Here is an 18,081-nt window from a genome sequence, read left to right as displayed (position 1 = left end):
TAGCAGTAATAATAATAATATACGCTTTGTAAGTTTTAATTTTACACATAAAACTGTTCCTAAGATGTTGCTTATATGCCCTTTTGACAACCTGCATATGGATGGTGTGTTGGGATTCAGTTTACCTTCCCCCCTAAAACTTTTCTGAAAATTTCACCTTCATATCCTTTTGGCATAGGTGTAATAGTAGTCACAGCAGTAGTTTTAGTACTCAACCTAGTACAATTAGCCATTGCTATGACATTGTCAATATGTCCTTTTGATAATATGTATATATTATATTGTTACTGTTAATTGTCATGCTGTGGTGGCATTGAGTGTTGTCAGCCTGGTCTAGGAATTTCCTATGACTATCATTCTACTAGAACTTGGGTCTTCCTCTTGGATGTTTCCAGCAGTGCTTCCATTTCTACTATATTTTAGAGTAGACTACTTTATTTTGAATGTTTCTGCTCTAATATTTTCAGCCTACTTTAGTACTTTATTTCTACTTTGAATTTGGCTTTTCCACTTTTTTCCTTGCCAAGCATATGCATTTTTGTTACAGAAATAGGAATTTTGGATACAATGGTGGGATTTCAGCAAAAGTAATTGACAAACATTCTTGTTTTTGTTGGACATGGATAGTTCCACAAAATTTGAAACAAAATAATCGGAAGGACTAATGGGGAAGGACTAACAATGGGGAAGGACTGAAGGTTTGATTTTTGGAACTGGGTGGCATCCATCAAGACGCCAAGTGAAGTGCTAAAGTTTACTAGCGTTCTTCATGTCATTTGGTTTATTTCTGGACCTCCCTGTTCAAATGTTGTTGTGGAAAGACTTTTCACCATTACAAAAACAGTAAAAAATGAAAAGAGGAATGGGCTCAAAATGTAACTTTGGCTGTGATGATTTCTGTCAAGTATGGGATGAAGCATAAAGGCCCCATGCGTTGGCTGAGAGTTTAAAGAAAAAATGAAGTCTGTGAAATCCAATGCGACTGCATCTGAATGCGTTGCTTTTTTAGGCAATGGGGATGGCAATGACAGTGGTGACTTTTAGTATTAATTTTAGTATTAATTACTTAATTTATTACTTAATTACTTAATTTTTGTATTAATTAATTTAGTATTAATTAGTATAAATTAATTTTAATATTTGGTGTTTTGTCTTAAATCTTATTATTTAGTTATTTTCATTAAATTCTTTGGTATACAAATTAAAGTGCGTCTACATTCAGCATTTTCTGGAAAAATGGGAGGCAGGTAGTAGTCTACAATAGATGCAATCAAATAATTCAAGAGATCAAAATGCAGGCGCTGTCCTTAAATCAAGCTTTAAGTGATTCATTTTTGCTTCTATACTTAACTTCAAATTAACAACTCAATATGAAAAAAGTCAAACAAAAATAATTTGTTGAAAAGCAACTGGTAGGATATTATTCATGCCAATCCTTTGTACCAATTCAAATAAAAACGAGGGTATTGGAAAAGTAGTAATAGAGGAGGAAAAAATAATCCCAAAGAAAGACAAATAAGTAAAATATATTCAAATGGTCCAGAATCTCAGATCTGAGCCCGGAATCTTCAAATCAAAACCAAACTTAACTAGTTGATAAATACAAAGCATTGTTTTAAACGTCAAAAGAAGATTTTTTGGTACATGTAAAAGGTCTTGAGTTGCAAAATAAGTCGTCTTAACAAATGCTATTAAAAGTCAGCCTAATAATTCTTAACTTGTAACTTGGAAAAAAGTCAGAAAATTTTAGGGATTTTCCACCAGCCTTTTAGGGATTGAAAAAATTTGAAGTGAAACACCGGTAATATAGCATAAGAATCAATTTTGTTAACATTCCTATTCAAATAGTAAGCACAATAACATACTTACTTCCAGATTATATCCTACTATAATTCTACTCTTTTTTGCACTTAAATAGTTTATTTTCCCATCAGTCAAATGGAAGCACTGGTTTCCATCCACTAATGGTTAGTTCAAAGTTTAGATTGAAGAGTGTTGGGATAGCACTGGACAGCTGCAGTTGCAGGCCAAGTTTCAGTTCTGTACAGCAGGATTGACTTGACTGACCCTCCAAGGATCTTCATTTTGGTGGCTTGTTTGATCATTGGCTTCTTCCAAACATGGATCAGTATGCTGAAGACAGCAGACGCCTTGGTCGCACAGACAACAACTTCATGGTTGATGCAGCTGTCTGAAGATATGATAGAACCAAGATAAGTGAAATGGTCAACCAAGTAATTAGAATTGTTGGCATCAGACTTTGGCTTCACTACAATGGCTTTTGTCTTCTTCCAGTTAATGGAAACTCTTAGTCTTGGCAGCTTCTTTCAGAAGCATGTTGAGAGCCATGAGCAGCTATGACTTGTAGTTGGTGATTTAGTGCTGTGTCATCAGAAAAGTCACAATCAGTGGCAACTCTATCTCTATCAAGCTCTAGCTCAACCTCCAGATTGTTTAAATCAGTACATGATCTATAATACAGTTAAATAGCTCAGGAGCAACTGAGCAACCTTGTCTGACTCCTGTTCATACTGAAAAGAATGAGCTGCGTCTACCATTCACTTGCACACAACTTTCAGTCTCTTGATGCATGGCCCTGAGTAGGCAGACATATTTTGACAGGAGGCCAGTATTAGAAAGAATATTCCATAAAGAATCTTCATCAACTGAGTTGAATGCTGCCTTGAAATCAACATCAGCAATGAAAGCCTGCTGGTGGAACTTGTTTGCCTTCTCAATGATTCGTCTTATGGAGAATATCTGCTCTGTTGTTGATCAGCCAGGCATAAAACCAGCCTGCTCCACTCTGCGCTTTTGCTGGAGGTGTATATTCATATACTTATTGAAATTTTCATTTTAATGCTCTCAGCCTTACAAGTAGTTGCAATAGAAGTAGTTGATGGATTAATAGTAATAGTAGTAGTAGAACTAGTAAATGTAGCAGTGGTACTAGTATATGTAGTAGTGTGTACATATTGCATTTTGGTCATTTTTGGTCTCTTCCCCTTTAAGCATTCTCTGAGAATTCAAACTTAATACACAAATCAATTCTTAAGATGCCTCTTTTGACAATGTAAATTCACTTTGTTTTGTTTGTGAGTTCAAATTCTCCCTTAATAACCTCTCAAATTTTACCTTCTTAGACTTAGCCTTAATAGTACTAGTATCATAGTAGTTGTGGCAGTAGTAGGAGAAGTAGTTGCAGTGTAAGTGTTGTATTAGTAGTAACAGTAGTAGCAGCAGTATTAATAGTGGTAGTAGCATGTAGGCTATATCTTGCCTTTTGGTCAGTTGAACATCCCATTCATGATGCCACAGAAGTTTCACCTTAATGCAGTAAGCCATTTTAAAAATATTGCTGATGTCCCTTTTGATGCGTTTTTTATCTTAATACTCTAAGCCTTACAAGTTCTTGCAATTGCAGTAGTAGTTGGAGTAGTTTAGTAGCAGTATTAACAAAAGTAGCAGTGGTATTAGTGTTAGTAGTGGCATGCATATATTACATTTTGTCAATTGGTCTTCCCTGTTTAAGTATTCTCTGAAAGTTCCAATCAATACCCAAATCCATTCTTAAGATACGCCCTTTTGACAATCTGCATGCACATAGTGGGTTTTGATTTAGTTCAAATTCCCTCCCCCCCCCCAATATTCTGTCAAATTTTCACTTTCATATGTGTAGCCTCAATTTTACTAGTATCATAGTAGTTGTGGTAGTAGTAGGAACAGAAATGGCAGTAATAGTGTATTATCATTAGTAGTAACAGCAGTAGTAGCAGTAGTTGCCTTTTGGTCAACTGAACATCCCACTCATGGTGCCCCTGAAGTTTCCTCTTGATAGGATAAGCCATTCAAAAAATATTGCTGATAAGCCTGTATCAGCAATCTGTATGCACATAGTACATTTTTATTTAGTTCAACTTTCCCCTCAGCATTTACTCAGATGTTTATTTCAATATCCTCAGCCTTAGAACACTCGCTACAGAAGTAGTAGTTTTAGTTATAATAGTGGTAGTAGTTGTGGTAGTAGTAGAAGCAGTGGTATCTGTAGTTGTAGCAGCATGCAATTTTTGCCTTTTGGTCAATTGATCATCTCCCTTATCATTTCATGGAAGTTCCAAATTAATATACTCAGTCATTCCTGAGTTCTGCCCTTTTGACAACCCATATATTTTCTTTATTGTGTTTCTGTGTGGGCTTTTACCTTTTCATCTGTTCTTATATCCCTTCAAATACTTCAAGATAAATCAATGAAGATTCTTGTTGATACTGGTTATGGTTCATTGATTAAACATCTTTATGGGATTTTTTCTTTAGACCACCTGAATTTTACTTCTATTTCTAATATTTGCCATGACTAATTGTACTGCATGTTGCCTTTGAATTTTTCTGGGGTACTTGCACCTCATTATTGTTACCATAATTACCCAACAACTTGTAGATTAGATTTGACACATGAAACTTGCTGAACATCTAAAATTTATTTTAGTGTTTGTCTTACTGGGCCAAAAATCCAGAACTCAATTCCAGCTAAAATCCAGGAGCAGTCTGATAAATGCTTGTTTCAGAGGCTGCTGCAAATTTATCTAAAAGTTATAATTTGTTGAGGAATAGTTCCAATCCTTTTGTTTTTTGTTTGGTAAGTTAGTTAAGGTAGCTTCCATTTTTCTTTGAGTTTAATTTCCAGTGCTTAAGTATGACACTAGGTATGTGCCCTTTTTTCCAAATTATATATACATATATATATATATATATATATATATATATATATATATATATATATATATATATATATATATATATATATATATATATATATATATATATATATATATATATATATATATATATATATATATATATATATATATATATATATATATATATATATATATATATTATATATATATATATATATATACAACTAAAACATCAAATTTGGGAGGGGGGTCACAAAAAAATGCATCAAAAATCTGTTTATATGCTATTTGTTACGTTTATACGAGTCAGACAAAATTTCGGAGGGGGGTCAAGATTGTATATATATTTGTGTTTATTTAAAAATGTTCTAATCTACAGATTGACATCAGTTTTGGTCCACAATACAGCAGCGGGAACAGTGAGGGCCAAGACAAAGAAAGCTGACAAGGTGGCTCTTAAGATTGCCACAGCTATAGTGGATGGTGTACAGTGCCATGCTGGAAGCTCCTGCTCGTCTCCATATAATTCTTGTAAGTAATTTGTTTCTACCTAGAGGTATTGGGTTGTTTAACGCTTTAATCCAGCTAATCCCCTGAATTGGTGGAATTATCATAGACATTGTCATAAGCACGTACAGGTCACATTAAAAAAAAAAAAAATAGATATGGGAGGGGTCTTAAGTCAATGGTCATTTGTGATCTGGTTTCAACAATTTCATGTCAAAAGTCATTACTTACCTGGTTTCAAGTATATGGCTCCTCGGGCATACTATGCTTGATTGAAGGTATTTGTCCAAAGAATAGTAGTATTCTAGAAAATTAAAAAGATAAAATGCCTAGTAAGCCTAATTTTAATGAACATAGTTCATATTAAGTCGCAAACTCAGGCTTTTCCAAAGGAATTTGTTCTAAGGAGAGGGGAGAGTTGTTTCAAATGAATTTTTTTTTTATCAAAGAACACAGTTCATATATTATCCAGCATGATCATTCTTTAGCTCACCCGTTATAAAAACCCGGACCGGGGTGCAAGTGCTCCGGAGAACGTTTTGGCAGATTTAAACATGATAGACATGCTAGACAGTTTTAGACTGTCCATCAAAGTGCATTGAAACAAACGGAAATAAAACTAATGCAGAAACAGGCTAAACAAGCTAAGGCAGAAATAAGTGGGAGGAGCTTTTTGTTCACGATGACCAGAAATGATCTGCAATAAGCTTACTGGTATATTCTGTCTACTGTGTCAAAGAAGTACCAAAAATTGGCGAATCAACAAAAATGTAAAAGAACACAGAAAGAAGGGATACAAACTTAAATTCCACCTGCCTCTCCTGTGTCAGTGCCTGAGTGGGATATGTTAGTTTCAAGAACGAAAAAAAATAAAGTTTTATTTTTGAAGTGATTCTTAAAAGCAAACATTGCCAAACATGTTTTTATTGAAAAAAAATATGAAATATAAAGCAAAAATCACATAAAAATGCACAACTTTTCGACACAAGAAATTGAAAAGTTTGGTAAGAATTGAAATCCTTTAGTTTAGTACGAAAAATTTAAATCTACAAAAATATAAGAAGTATATATATATATATATATATATATATATATATATATATATATATATATATATATATATTATATATATATATATATATATATATATATATATATATATATATATATATATATATATATATATATATATATATATATATATATATATATATATATATATATATATATATATATATATATATATATATATATATATATATATATATATATATATATATATATATATATATATATATAACAAATTTCATAAAGAATATTTATAGGTCAGAAAACAGCCAGAATATTTATAGGTCAGAAAACAGCAATCTAAAATAAAATAGTAAAAGAAGCTAAAATGTGGGAAATAATAAAAAGCAAAAATAAATGTTAAATATAGTGTTTGAAGAATGACAAAAATAAAGACACCCCACATGACAATGAAAAGACACCCCATTCTTTTCACTGCTTTTCCTTCATATGGACAATAAAGAAGATAGTGCAATGAGGAAATTCTGAAGGTAGTGAATTGTAGAAGAAGATTGATTGAATATTTTGCCTATTAGCCGTCTTCGACAAGACTAAAATCAAAAAAGACAAAATTAATTATTTTTTTTTTAATTGAATATCTCGACGATATATTTAATAGCTGTCCTCGGCGAAAAAGTGGAGAAAAAGAATTTATACGATTAAAAACAAGGAAATTAAAAATAAATACCAACAGTAAAAGAGTCATTGCTTCATTACTCTCTACAAGTTCAACTAAAACTTGTAAGGCTCAGCTGAATTTACAAAGATTAATAAACTTGGGCCTTTTTACTTAGGATTTAGGACTTTTTACTTGTTAATTTCCTTGTTTCTTATTGTAAGTTTAAATATTTTTTTGCACTTTTTTGCCGAGGACAGTTATTAGACATATAGTCGAGATATTCAATTAGTCTAATGCAATTAGCTATCTTCAAAATTTTCATTGCTTTATCTTCTGTATTTTTCATATGAAGAATGACAAAGTCTTAATCCGAGTCTTAATTTTGTGGGAAATTTGGCTGATTTTTGGTTTAAAAGGACATTGTGTGTCCTTACAGAAAAAGCTATGCCTTCAGTAATTATGCTAATCTAAACAACTGTGATCATTAGTTCTGATTGGGAATCCTGGCCAAGAAATTTATTTATTTAACAACTTGTTACATAGACATACAAAGGATAAAGCCTTGCATAGCCGCCAGCTGGGTTCTTGTCTAAATACAGACCAGGTGAAGGGAAAATACAAAATTTCGTTTTTAAATGGGGAGAATCCATCTACACCACATATTGATTCCTTCAATTATGAAGGTTCCACAGATGCATCAAATCTAAAATTGAAACTGGTTTAATTGCTAACAGGTCTTTTTATGTAGGCCTTTGAAAGAGAGAATGGACCTTTTTTATGTGTTCATTTGGTAAAATGATTTTTACTGAAATAATGAAAATTTGCATAGGCCTTTAAATAATTTCGGACACCACACTGCGTTTCCATGACGATAAAATAAAAGTTCAAAATAGGGATAAAATCCTTTTTAATAGACAGTGTATAGAAATTCACAAAAATACCAGATATTTCGGTCATATATACAGTGACCGTCATCAGTAGTAAAACTAAGCAAACACAATTTAAAACAAAAGTTTATGTACGAAATCAAATAAAACTATATATTGTTTAATTCTCTAATTCTTTTCAAACCAAAGGCGGAAGCTAGCCTCTTTGACCTTCTTGGATTCGGTTCATTAGCGTTCAATGGTATAACATTTGGACAGCAAGATCCTAAGTCTGAAGATTTTACTTCGGCCCTTTCAGAACATTAAATAAAAAAACAAGTTTTTTAAACTGAAAGTAAGGAGCGACATTAAAACTTAAAACGAACAGAAATTATTCTGTATATGAAGGAGACTGTCCCCTCCTCAACGCCTCTCTCTTTACGCTAAAGTTTTTTATTATTTTAAAAAATAGAGTTGTGAGACAGAGTCAAACTTAAGCGTAAAGAGCGAGGAGTTGAGGAGGGGACACTCTCCATCATGTACAAAAAATTTCTATTCGTTTAAAGGTTTAATGTCGCTCCTTACTTTCAGTTTAAAAAACTTGTTTTTTTTATTTAATTTTTGAACGTTTTTGAATAAATGCAGGTTTTGATCTTGGCTCACCGTACATGAATAATTAAAACAAAATTTTCATATTAATTTACTTTTATTAAATGGCTTTCTCAAAACTTGTTTAATTTTATTTACGAACGTTTTTATTAGTAATAGATATACGTAACTTAAGAATTAACTTATGTAACGAACTTCTATATTCATATATTTTTAATACGTTTATTAGGGGGTTCGCCCCCTAGTCAATAACTTGCCCTTTAAGTGAAAATTCAAGAAGTGAAAGTTCTTGCTCTTTAAGTGAAAGTTCCGTTTTGTTCCAATTCTTTAGAAATGACCGCTTAATCAAAAAGGCCGTTAATTAGAATAAATAGCTCTTATGAAAGTACTAAAAAATCTTTGGCTTAAAGAGCCAGGCATTGACTACGGGGTGAACCCAATTATATATGTAATATTTTCTTTTCGTTTAAAGTTTCGATGTTGCTGCTGTTGCAGTTGAAATACTTGTTTTTTTTATACTAAATTTATGATCTTTTTTTAAATAATGCTGGGAAGTCCGGAGTCCCCTTCATAGCAATGTCCCTTCCCCCATGAAAACTTCCTTCATGGAAAGATCCTCCCACATAACCCCTCACTCCCCCCCCCCCCCACTACCAGGCAAAATCTCCCCTGAAAACGTCTGTATATTTCCAAATAACCAATACTATATGTTAACATTGGGTAAAGTTCATAACTTTCAGACATCCCTCCGGGACCTTAGAGGGATTAAGTCATCCTAAAAGACATACTTATAACATCTTCAAACATGTTGAACTAAATGGCTATCTCAAAATTTTTATCAGGTGACTTTGGGAAAAAATGAGCGTGGGAGGGGGCCTAGTTGCCCTCCATTTTTTTTGTCACTTAAAAAGGGCACTAGAACTTTCAATTTCCATTCCAATGAGCCCTCCCACGATATTCTAGGACAACTGGTTCGATACGATCACCCCTGGGAAAAAAAAACAAAACAAATACACACGCACCCGTGATCTTACTTCTGGCAAAAAATACAAAATTCCACATTTTTTTAGATAGGAGCTTCAAATCTGTACCGCAGAGTTCTCTGATACGCGGAATATGATGGTATGATTTTCATTAAGGTTCTATAACTTTTAGGGGGTCTTTCCTCCTTTTTTTGAAAGTCAGCCGAATTTTCTCAGGCACCTAACTTTTGATGGGTAGTTGAACTTGATGAAACTTATATATTTGAAATAAGCATTAAAATGAGATTCTTTTTATGTATCTATTTGTATCAAAATACCGTTTTCTAGAGTTTCGGTTACCATTGAGCCGGGTCGCTCCTTACTTACAGTTCGTTACCACGAACTGTTTGATTGCCAGGGACGATACGCGCGGTATCAAATGTATATCGTGTTTGGAAAAAGAAGACGCTACAGTCTACAGTGGTCGACATTTTGACTGACGAATTCAGACGATTCGAAGTGGACTTATTAGGAGTTTCAAAAACTCATATCCCAGGGGTAGCAAGCAAGAAAGTAGGTCATATAGAATTTATTTACTTATGCAGGAAGGATGGGGTATATAAACAGGGAGTAGGGTTCATAATGAATAAGGAAGCTGCTAAGTCCTGTTTAGGCTGGGAAAGTATTAATAATAAGATACTAATCACTCATTTTATGACTAAAAAGTTCAGGGTATCAGTTATAGTAGTATATGCAACTGTAGAACCGGCTGACGCAGATACTGGTGACTCAGATGAATTTTACTTACAGTCAGAGGAGCAGATAGACAGGCTCCAGGTAGAAATATGGTGTTTCTATTAGGATATTTTAACGCCCATGTCGGCAGAAATAGAGACAGATGGTATCCTAGCCTGGGTAAGTTTGGTGTAGGGAAAGAAGAACAGTAATGGCTACAGACTGCCGCAATTTTGTAGGTATAACAATCTAGTTATAACCCAGGAATGGGAACTTCCCGGGAGGGTGTAAAGAGAGAGGCTTTGAATAGATTGGGACGGAGTAGGAGCGTGCGTAGCTGTTTGCCTCAGGCGGCTAGTTCTGTGGTGAGTTGTTAGTAGCAGTAGTAGTAGAGTCTGAGAAACTAATTAATCGCAAAGATCGTCTAATTCATCGTCCTGAAAGGAGTGTTTAGCCGTATCGCAAAAGGGTTAAGCTATTTTGTGCGACTTCGTAGTTTTAACTTTCATTAGATTTTTTTGTCAATCCCGGCTAATGTTTGCACCTCCCCTTAGACTAGTCTGTGCCTCCCTAAGAAGGCGCGCCTCCTAGTTTAGAAAATGCTGGTGTAAACAATTTAAACTAGCGAGATTGTGGCTTTTATATCTTTTTCATACCTCTAAGACTGTAGGATTACACACGCCTTTTTTATATCCATTTCTTATCTCAGTGTTGTTCATCCAGGTATACTATACAGCCTTTTTAATCTAAACTTGGAATTCGGATCACCAATATTAATACATTATTTTATACATTTTAGAATTGAATGGTTCTAAATATTGAAACGTTAACACCAAAAACAAATGGCCAATTTTCTTAGCATGAAGTTTTGGGAGGTTTCAGAGAGCCCAAATTTCTTTTGGGAAACTCTGGGATACTGAAAACATCCCCGGAGAGCTGCAAATCGGAAACATGCTTTTCGGGTTCTCTAATAGCTATTGAAGAACAGTTGCTTGCTCAAGGAGTCTCCTTTCCCTCTGGGCCTTTTTTTTTGCCGTCATGATAAGTCAAATGAAATTTTGCTGTCAAAGTCTTAGGATAGCAACTATTTCAGCAACAGAGACTAATTTTTTTGCTTATTTCCCCCCCCCCCCCCCACGCAGTATCTTATTTACCGGCTGAAGTTTTCCGTTGTTTTACAGGAGTAGTTTTAGTAGTAGTTTTCCTTTTCCTTCACCCCATTTCCAGCAGCTCAGAACTTTTAATGAATCTCGACGGTTATACATAAAGACAAAATAGAAATATAGTTTGAAGTAAATCGATAAAATGATAGATGGCAATGTAATAAAAAGTAAGTTTTCTTTATGGATGCATAATAAACGGAGTAACTTGAAGAAGTTTCCAATTGCTCTCTAACGGTGTACAATGCAAAAAACCAAGGACCCCTCCCCCCAAAAAAATTTGGGTTGTGTTCTAAAAAAATAGGACAGATTTTTTTTGGGGGGGAGGGCAGTGTTGAGATCCACAGGAATAAAAATCTATGCAATCATCTAAAAAAATATACACAAATATAAACCAATGGAGATAAAGCACACTTTTCAATACAGAAGTAAGGACTTCAATCTCAATTTTCCTCTTTGTTAAATGCTGCATTTCTCAGTCTTAAACCTCGTTTTTGTTTTGCAGAGAGACTGCAAGCAGATCAACCAACAAAACTGAGAAAACATGTTTTTCTTAATGCAACAGAAAATGGGGTTTCTAGTTGGCTGATTTATTTGGTGTTTTATCGGTAAAAAAAAACGAAAACTCGGCTTTAGTTAGCCAAAGGGTTGCAGATAACAATTGACTGTCAATAACACTTGTAGTTATTGCTACAAATTGACGATAAATAAAAGTTTAAATAGAGATAAAAATCCTTTTAATAGACATTGATAAATTTCACAAAAGCACTAGATATTTCGGTAGCATATGCAGTGACCGTAATCAGTAGTTATACTTTTGGAAAAATTTGGATGAATCGCATAACAAACCCTTCTGGTACTGATTTAATAAAAAAAAGTCTTTCGATTAAAAGTAAGGAGAAACATTAAATCATAAAACAAACATAAATTTTGCCGTATATGAGGGGATTATCCCTTCCTCAATCCCCACTCTTTATACTTAAGTCATAAAGTTCTTTAAGAACACATCTCACTCCTATTCAACGGCCCATGAGTTTGACCAGTCTATTTTTTAAAGAATTGTGACAAAAAGTCAAACCTTAGCGTAAAGAGCGACGGCTGAGGAAGGGGTAGTCCCCCTCATCTATGCCATAATTTTTGTTTTTTTAAGTTTTAATGTTGCTCCTTACTTTCAGTCGAAAAACTTGCCACAGTTATTGAACATGTCAACTATGCTGAATCGAATGGTTAGCTCTGATTTTTATCTCATGTCTTTGGGGGGGGGGGGGGAGGGGCATGAGAGGGAGGCTAGTTGCCACTCAATCTTTTGGGTAGCTTAAAAATACCAGTAGAACTTTTAATATTCGTTCGAGTGACCTCTCTCCCAATCTTCTAGGGCCAGTGGTTAGATAAGGTCACCCTGGCGAAAAAATAATAATAAAAATAAAATAAAATGCACGCATCCGTGATCTTTCTTCGGGCAAAAAAAAAACAAAATTTAGCTTTTTTTTTTTAGACAGATGCTTGAAACCTCTACAGTAGGGTTTTCACATATGCTGATTATGATGGCGTGGATTTCATTAAAATTGCTTTACTCTTTGGGGCTGTTTCCATTTTTCAAAAATCAGTCACAGGCTTAAAGTTAATGAACTTTATGTCTTTGAAATCAGCATATAAGAAGCCAACTCTTTCGATGTATGAATTGTTATCAAAATTCCGTTTTTTTAGAGTTTCAGTTAATATTGGAATGTGTGACTCCTTACTTTCAGTTCGTTATCATTTTTGTTAATCTAAAACTTGACCAGCATCGCCTGAAAAAGTTTAAATGCAAACACGACTTTTCCTTAAATACCTTTGAAAATGCTTCTATTTTTCTATGAGCAGTAGCACCTGTTCATCTTAACTGAGCTATTTCTTTTTACAGACTCCCTGTCATCAACTGGAAAAGAACTGGCTTATGTCAAGTGCTGACAGAAATGGCTGAAATTCCGTCACCTTTCACATCCCTTTTAAGAAAATTAAATAAAAAAAACAAGTTTTTTAAACTGAAAGTAAGGAGCGACATTAAAACTTAAAACGAACAGAAATTATTCCGTATATGAAAGGGGCTGTGCCCTCCTCAACGCCTCGCTCTTCACGCTAAAGTTTGACTTTCTCACAACTCTTTTTTTAAACAATAAAAACTTTAGCGTAAAGAGCGAGGCGTTGAAGAGGGCACAGCCCCTTTCATATACGGAATAATTTCTGTTCGTTTTAAGTTTTAATGTCGCTCCTTACTTTCAGTTTAAAAAATTTGTTTTTTTTTATTTAATTTCTGATCGTTTGTTAGTTAATGCAGCTTTTATTTTGGCTCGCCGGCATTGAATAAGTAAACAAAATTTGCATAAAAATTTACTTTTCTTTTGCTAAATGGCTGTCTCTAAATTTGGTTCTGACGTAATTTACAAATTAACTTACGTAACGAACTTCTATATTCGTATATTTTTCTTCTGGCAAAAAATACACAGTTGCAGATTTTTGCAGATATGAGCTTGAAACCTATGTTATAGGGTTTTCTGATACGCTGAATCTGACGGTTTGACTTTCCTTAAATTTTTTTCACTTTTAGGGGATGTTTCCCCCCTCTTTAAAAAATCAGGTAAATTTTCTCAGGCTCGTAGCCTTTGATGAGTAATACTAAACTTAATAAAATTCATATATTTAGAATCAGCATTATAAGCCCATTCTTTTAATACATTTTTTGACATCACAGTTCCTTTTTTACATTCTTCGATTACTTTTTATCCATATCGCTTGTTTTTTTTATTGTTTTTTTTTTTAATAAATGTATTTTATTACATATGTTAGTTGGTTATCCCCGTATTAAATAACACGCAATTTCAGTTAAAAGTTAAAAATTTTTTTAATTAAAAAACACCAAAAACAAAAAGGCCGTATAATTAGAATAGATAGCTCGTTTGAAAGCACTAAAAAAACTGTTGCGTAAAGAGCGAGGTATTGACTTGGGGGAGAACCCCCTCATATACGTAATAATTTATGTTCATTTTAAGTTCTAATGTTGCTTCTTACTTTCAGTTGAAAAAAAACTGGTTTTTTAAAATTTAATTTCTGATCGTTTTTTAAATAATGCTTGGAAATCTGGCACCCCCTTCATAGAGATGTCCCTTGCTCCAAAGAAACATCCTCCACGGAAAGATTCTCCCGAGTAACCCCCTCCTCCAGCCCCCTCCCCCACCAGAAAAAAATTCTTCCTGAAAATATCTGTATACTTCCCAATAACCAATACGATATGTAAGCAATGGGCAAAGTTCATAACGTGCAGCACGTCCTCTGTTACCTTTGAGTAAACAATTAAGATTAAAATATATGTTTATTAGATTTTTTACTATGCTGAACAAAATAGCTATCTCAAAATTTTAATTGAGTGATTTTGAGAAAAAATATTAGCGTGGGAAGGGGCCTTGCTGCCCTCCATTTTTTTTTTGGTCACTTAAAATGGGCACTAGAACTTTTAATTTCTATTCCAATGTGCCATATTACGTTATTCTTGTACCACTGGGTCAATACGATTACCCCTGGGGAAAAAAAAAAAAAAAAAAAAAATAAACACGCACCCGTGATCTTTCTTCTGGCAAAAAATGCAAAATTCCACATTTTTGTAGATAGGAGCTTGAAACCTGTACAGTAGGGTTCTCTGATACGCTGAATATGATGGTGTGAATTTCATTAAGGTTCAATAACTTTTAGGGGGTCTTCCCCCCTTTTTTTCGAAAATCAGCCAAATTTTCTCAGGCGCGTAACTTTTGATGGGTAATATTAAATTTGATGAAACTTATATATTTGAAATCAGAATCAAAATTTGATTCTTTTGATCTATCTATTGGTACCAAAATTCCGTTTTTTAGAGTTTCGGTTACCATTGAGCCGGGTCGGTCCTTACTTGCAGTTCGTTACCACGAACTGTTTGATATTTTCAATTTTCCAGACCATTTTATTCTGTTCGAGAATGTCTCTTTGATTTCTAGGGATCGGGGATTAAAACAAAATTTTTGTGAAACTTGAAATAAAGAAAATCTTATTTAAGAATATTGCTTTGAAATCGGGATACAGGTGAATTTGGGCTGAACTCTATGATAATTTATTAAAATCTGACAGAGTAAAGTTCAATTCACCCAATGTAGTTGACCTCTGTCCAAATGTTTGTTTTAAATTGTTTTTGCTTAGTTTTACTACTGATGTTGGTCACTATATATGTGACCGAAACATCTGGTATTTTTGTGAATTTCTATACACTGGCTATTAAAAAGGATTTTATCCCTATTTTGAACTTTTATTTTATAGGCCTTTAAAAGGGAGATAGGGTCTTTTTCATGTGCTTGACGCATAAAAAAATGATATTGAAAAAAAAAATAATTATCGTTTCAAGTCCAAAAATAAAATACTCAGCCGAGTATGAGGTTATTTTTTGACACGAAAGTCTAAAAAAAAAGAGTTAAATGATCTAGCTCCAGCTCGTGAACTTGATCCAGCAAGGACGTTGCTATTATGTCTTTTACATTCTACTCAATTTTATTTTATTCGTTAGTTTGTTAGAATAATGAATTCTAGCTTAATTACTCAATTTTTCTAAATTAGTGGACCCTTGTTTTGTTGCTGAATAGATTTTGCCTAAAATGTGGATGAATACGTTTTAATATAGGAACCATCGCTTTAGGGTTTTGATTAGGGGAGTAAAATTATGCTCTTTAGCTGACCAATGAAAAGGTTCTACGGTCTCTACTTTATAGCGTATGATGATAAGATGCTGTAAGTACAAAGCCTAAGATTTTATACTATTTGGTATGATAGCCTACACTTTATAGTGAATACATATTTGTTTTTCTTTGAAACGTAAATGTTAAAGGGCGCCAAAGAAAGTTCCAATTTGGAATTTTGTATTAGCTTAAAACTCGTTTAAGACGCATTAATGAGAAATAATTGCAACAGCAACGCTGAATATTTGTCTTCATATTCATGAGGTTTTAAATTGAAAAACATTGAAAAAGAAAAAGGTCGAGAGACAAAGGAAGAAGGCTTGGTTAAAATGTTGACTAGTGACATATCAGGTCATTTGTTTCTAGTGACCATGTGCCGTGAAGTTTTTTATAAAAAAAAAAGAAAAAAGTTTATTTTCACAATATGAATGTTAAGACCAAAGCAATTCAACTTGCCAAAATGGACATACGAGCTCAAATTGAATGCACAATACCAATAGTATATACTATATGGGTTATATTATTTTTTATATATACGGACTCGGTGAGTCATTTCGAGGAATGCTCTTGAAAGGGCACGTTCTGTGGATCAAGAATGACATATTGCCAAAGATTTTTCTTTTCGTCCAACCGTCTAGGCCGTCCGCAGTTGGGTTGGGAGGATGTCCTAAAGAAAGATTTAAGGGAAATTGGAATTTCCTAGGAGGGTGTAAGGAGGGAGGCTTTAAATAGATTAGGACAGGAGCGTGCGTAGCTGTGCTGGCCTCAGATGGCGTGGTGCTGCGGTGAGTTGTTGGTAGTAGTGGTAGTAGCAACAGCCATAATTTGCTTGGTAAAATTTGCTATTTTCTGTTAGAACTTAGCTTTATTTAGATTCAAATGTTAAATTCAGTTTGGATTTTGCATTTGCTCCTTTTCCTCCTTTTTCAGTTCCTTTTCCGTAATTTTTGTGCGCGAGGGAATTTTTAATTCAGGTTGTGTGATTGCGACTGGAATATTGCTTGTGTTGCTCGTATTATAACCTTCTTTTCCCTTCTCAGTTCGACTATTCACTGCTATACGCTATTAGTTTGTTCGGAATCGTATAGCTTGACTTCATTTTAACCTTGAGTAAGGTGTTGAATCTAAGAGATTAGTAAGTGGATTCATTGTGTTCATTTACGCGAGGAAAGGCATATTTTACGTTAGTAGATTATTACGGGTCAAGCAGAAGAACTGTTAAAATCAAAAAAAAAAAAAAAAAAAAAGAATGAATTCGGTGGAGGTCCTAGAACATTATTTTCGAGCGTAAAGCGCCGTAAAAATATGCAAAGTACCCTTAAACCATGAATTTTACCACCACCACCAGTTGACAAATATTTGTTATTCTAGACTACAAGACCTTCAGTGAAGGATGTCAAAAAAGTCGGAACAACTCAACGACGTGGGCTAGTAAGTGATGAGAATCGTGATGCAACTCGTTCAACTATTGGTGTAGCTAAAAAAGAACCTGTTGTGGTTAAAAGACAACCATTAGTCGTCAGACAGTCTAGAATCACAAGACCATTGCAAGCAAAAACAACTTTTGCTGAAGTCAAAGCCAAAACAAAAGAGATGTAAGCTTCGTTTTCGTTAGCATTATGGGTGTATTGAAGGATTTGAGTGTGTTGAGTTAAGGCTAACAGGATACATGATGTTGCAGCTGTGCTTTGTATTGTCTTTTTCAATCCTTTCTGGGTCTAATGTTTTTTTTTGTCAATTTGTTTGATTCTCCCTCCTCTGTATCATGCCGTGGCATTTGGAAAGGATATGGTTATATTAGGTTTTGTGTTAATAATTGGTGTGAAAAAAAAAAAAAACTGACAGTGTCAAACCTCAGCCCATAAAGGCTCATCGCTTCCAATAACTCAATAACAAAATATAAATTTGTGGTGTGGTTTTTTTTTGGAATTTTAATATTAAAAAGCTTCTTGTTCAGTTTTTCTTTTAATCTTGAAATAATAATCTATAAATTAAAATCGTCTGTTTTATTATATATTTCAAAAAATAGTGTATTAATAGGTGCAACATTAATATCTAAATCTAGAAAATGGTCATAATTGCCATTCCCATTTCTAGATTCCACCTTTAACTCTGGTGGATGTAT

At 33.8% G+C, this 18,081-nt stretch overlaps 1 protein-coding gene across 2 annotated transcripts in view; it reads left to right on the top strand.

The window, feature by feature from the left end:
• Positions 1 to 18,081, top strand: part of LOC148946132 (G2/mitotic-specific cyclin-B2-like) — a 44,509-nt gene that overhangs the window by 7,912 nt on the left and 18,516 nt on the right. For both annotated transcript variants that reach the window (XM_089098159.1, XM_089098160.1), the window contains exons 2-3: positions 5,077 to 5,228; positions 17,328 to 17,551. In XM_089098159.1, the coding sequence (XP_088954285.1) occupies positions 5,178 to 5,228; positions 17,328 to 17,551 (275 nt within the window). In that variant the 5' untranslated portion in view covers positions 5,077 to 5,177. The remainder of the gene's footprint in view (positions 1 to 5,076; positions 5,229 to 17,327; positions 17,552 to 18,081) is intronic.

The sequence above is a fragment of the Artemia sp. Qi Xiang Cuo genome, chromosome 12, assembly GCF_049724085.1.
Source record: "Artemia sp. Qi Xiang Cuo chromosome 12, ASM4972408v1, whole genome shotgun sequence".
Taxonomy (NCBI): Eukaryota; Metazoa; Arthropoda; class Branchiopoda; order Anostraca; family Artemiidae; genus Artemia; species Artemia sp. Qi Xiang Cuo.
This window is presented reverse-complemented; position numbering and strand designations above follow the sequence as displayed.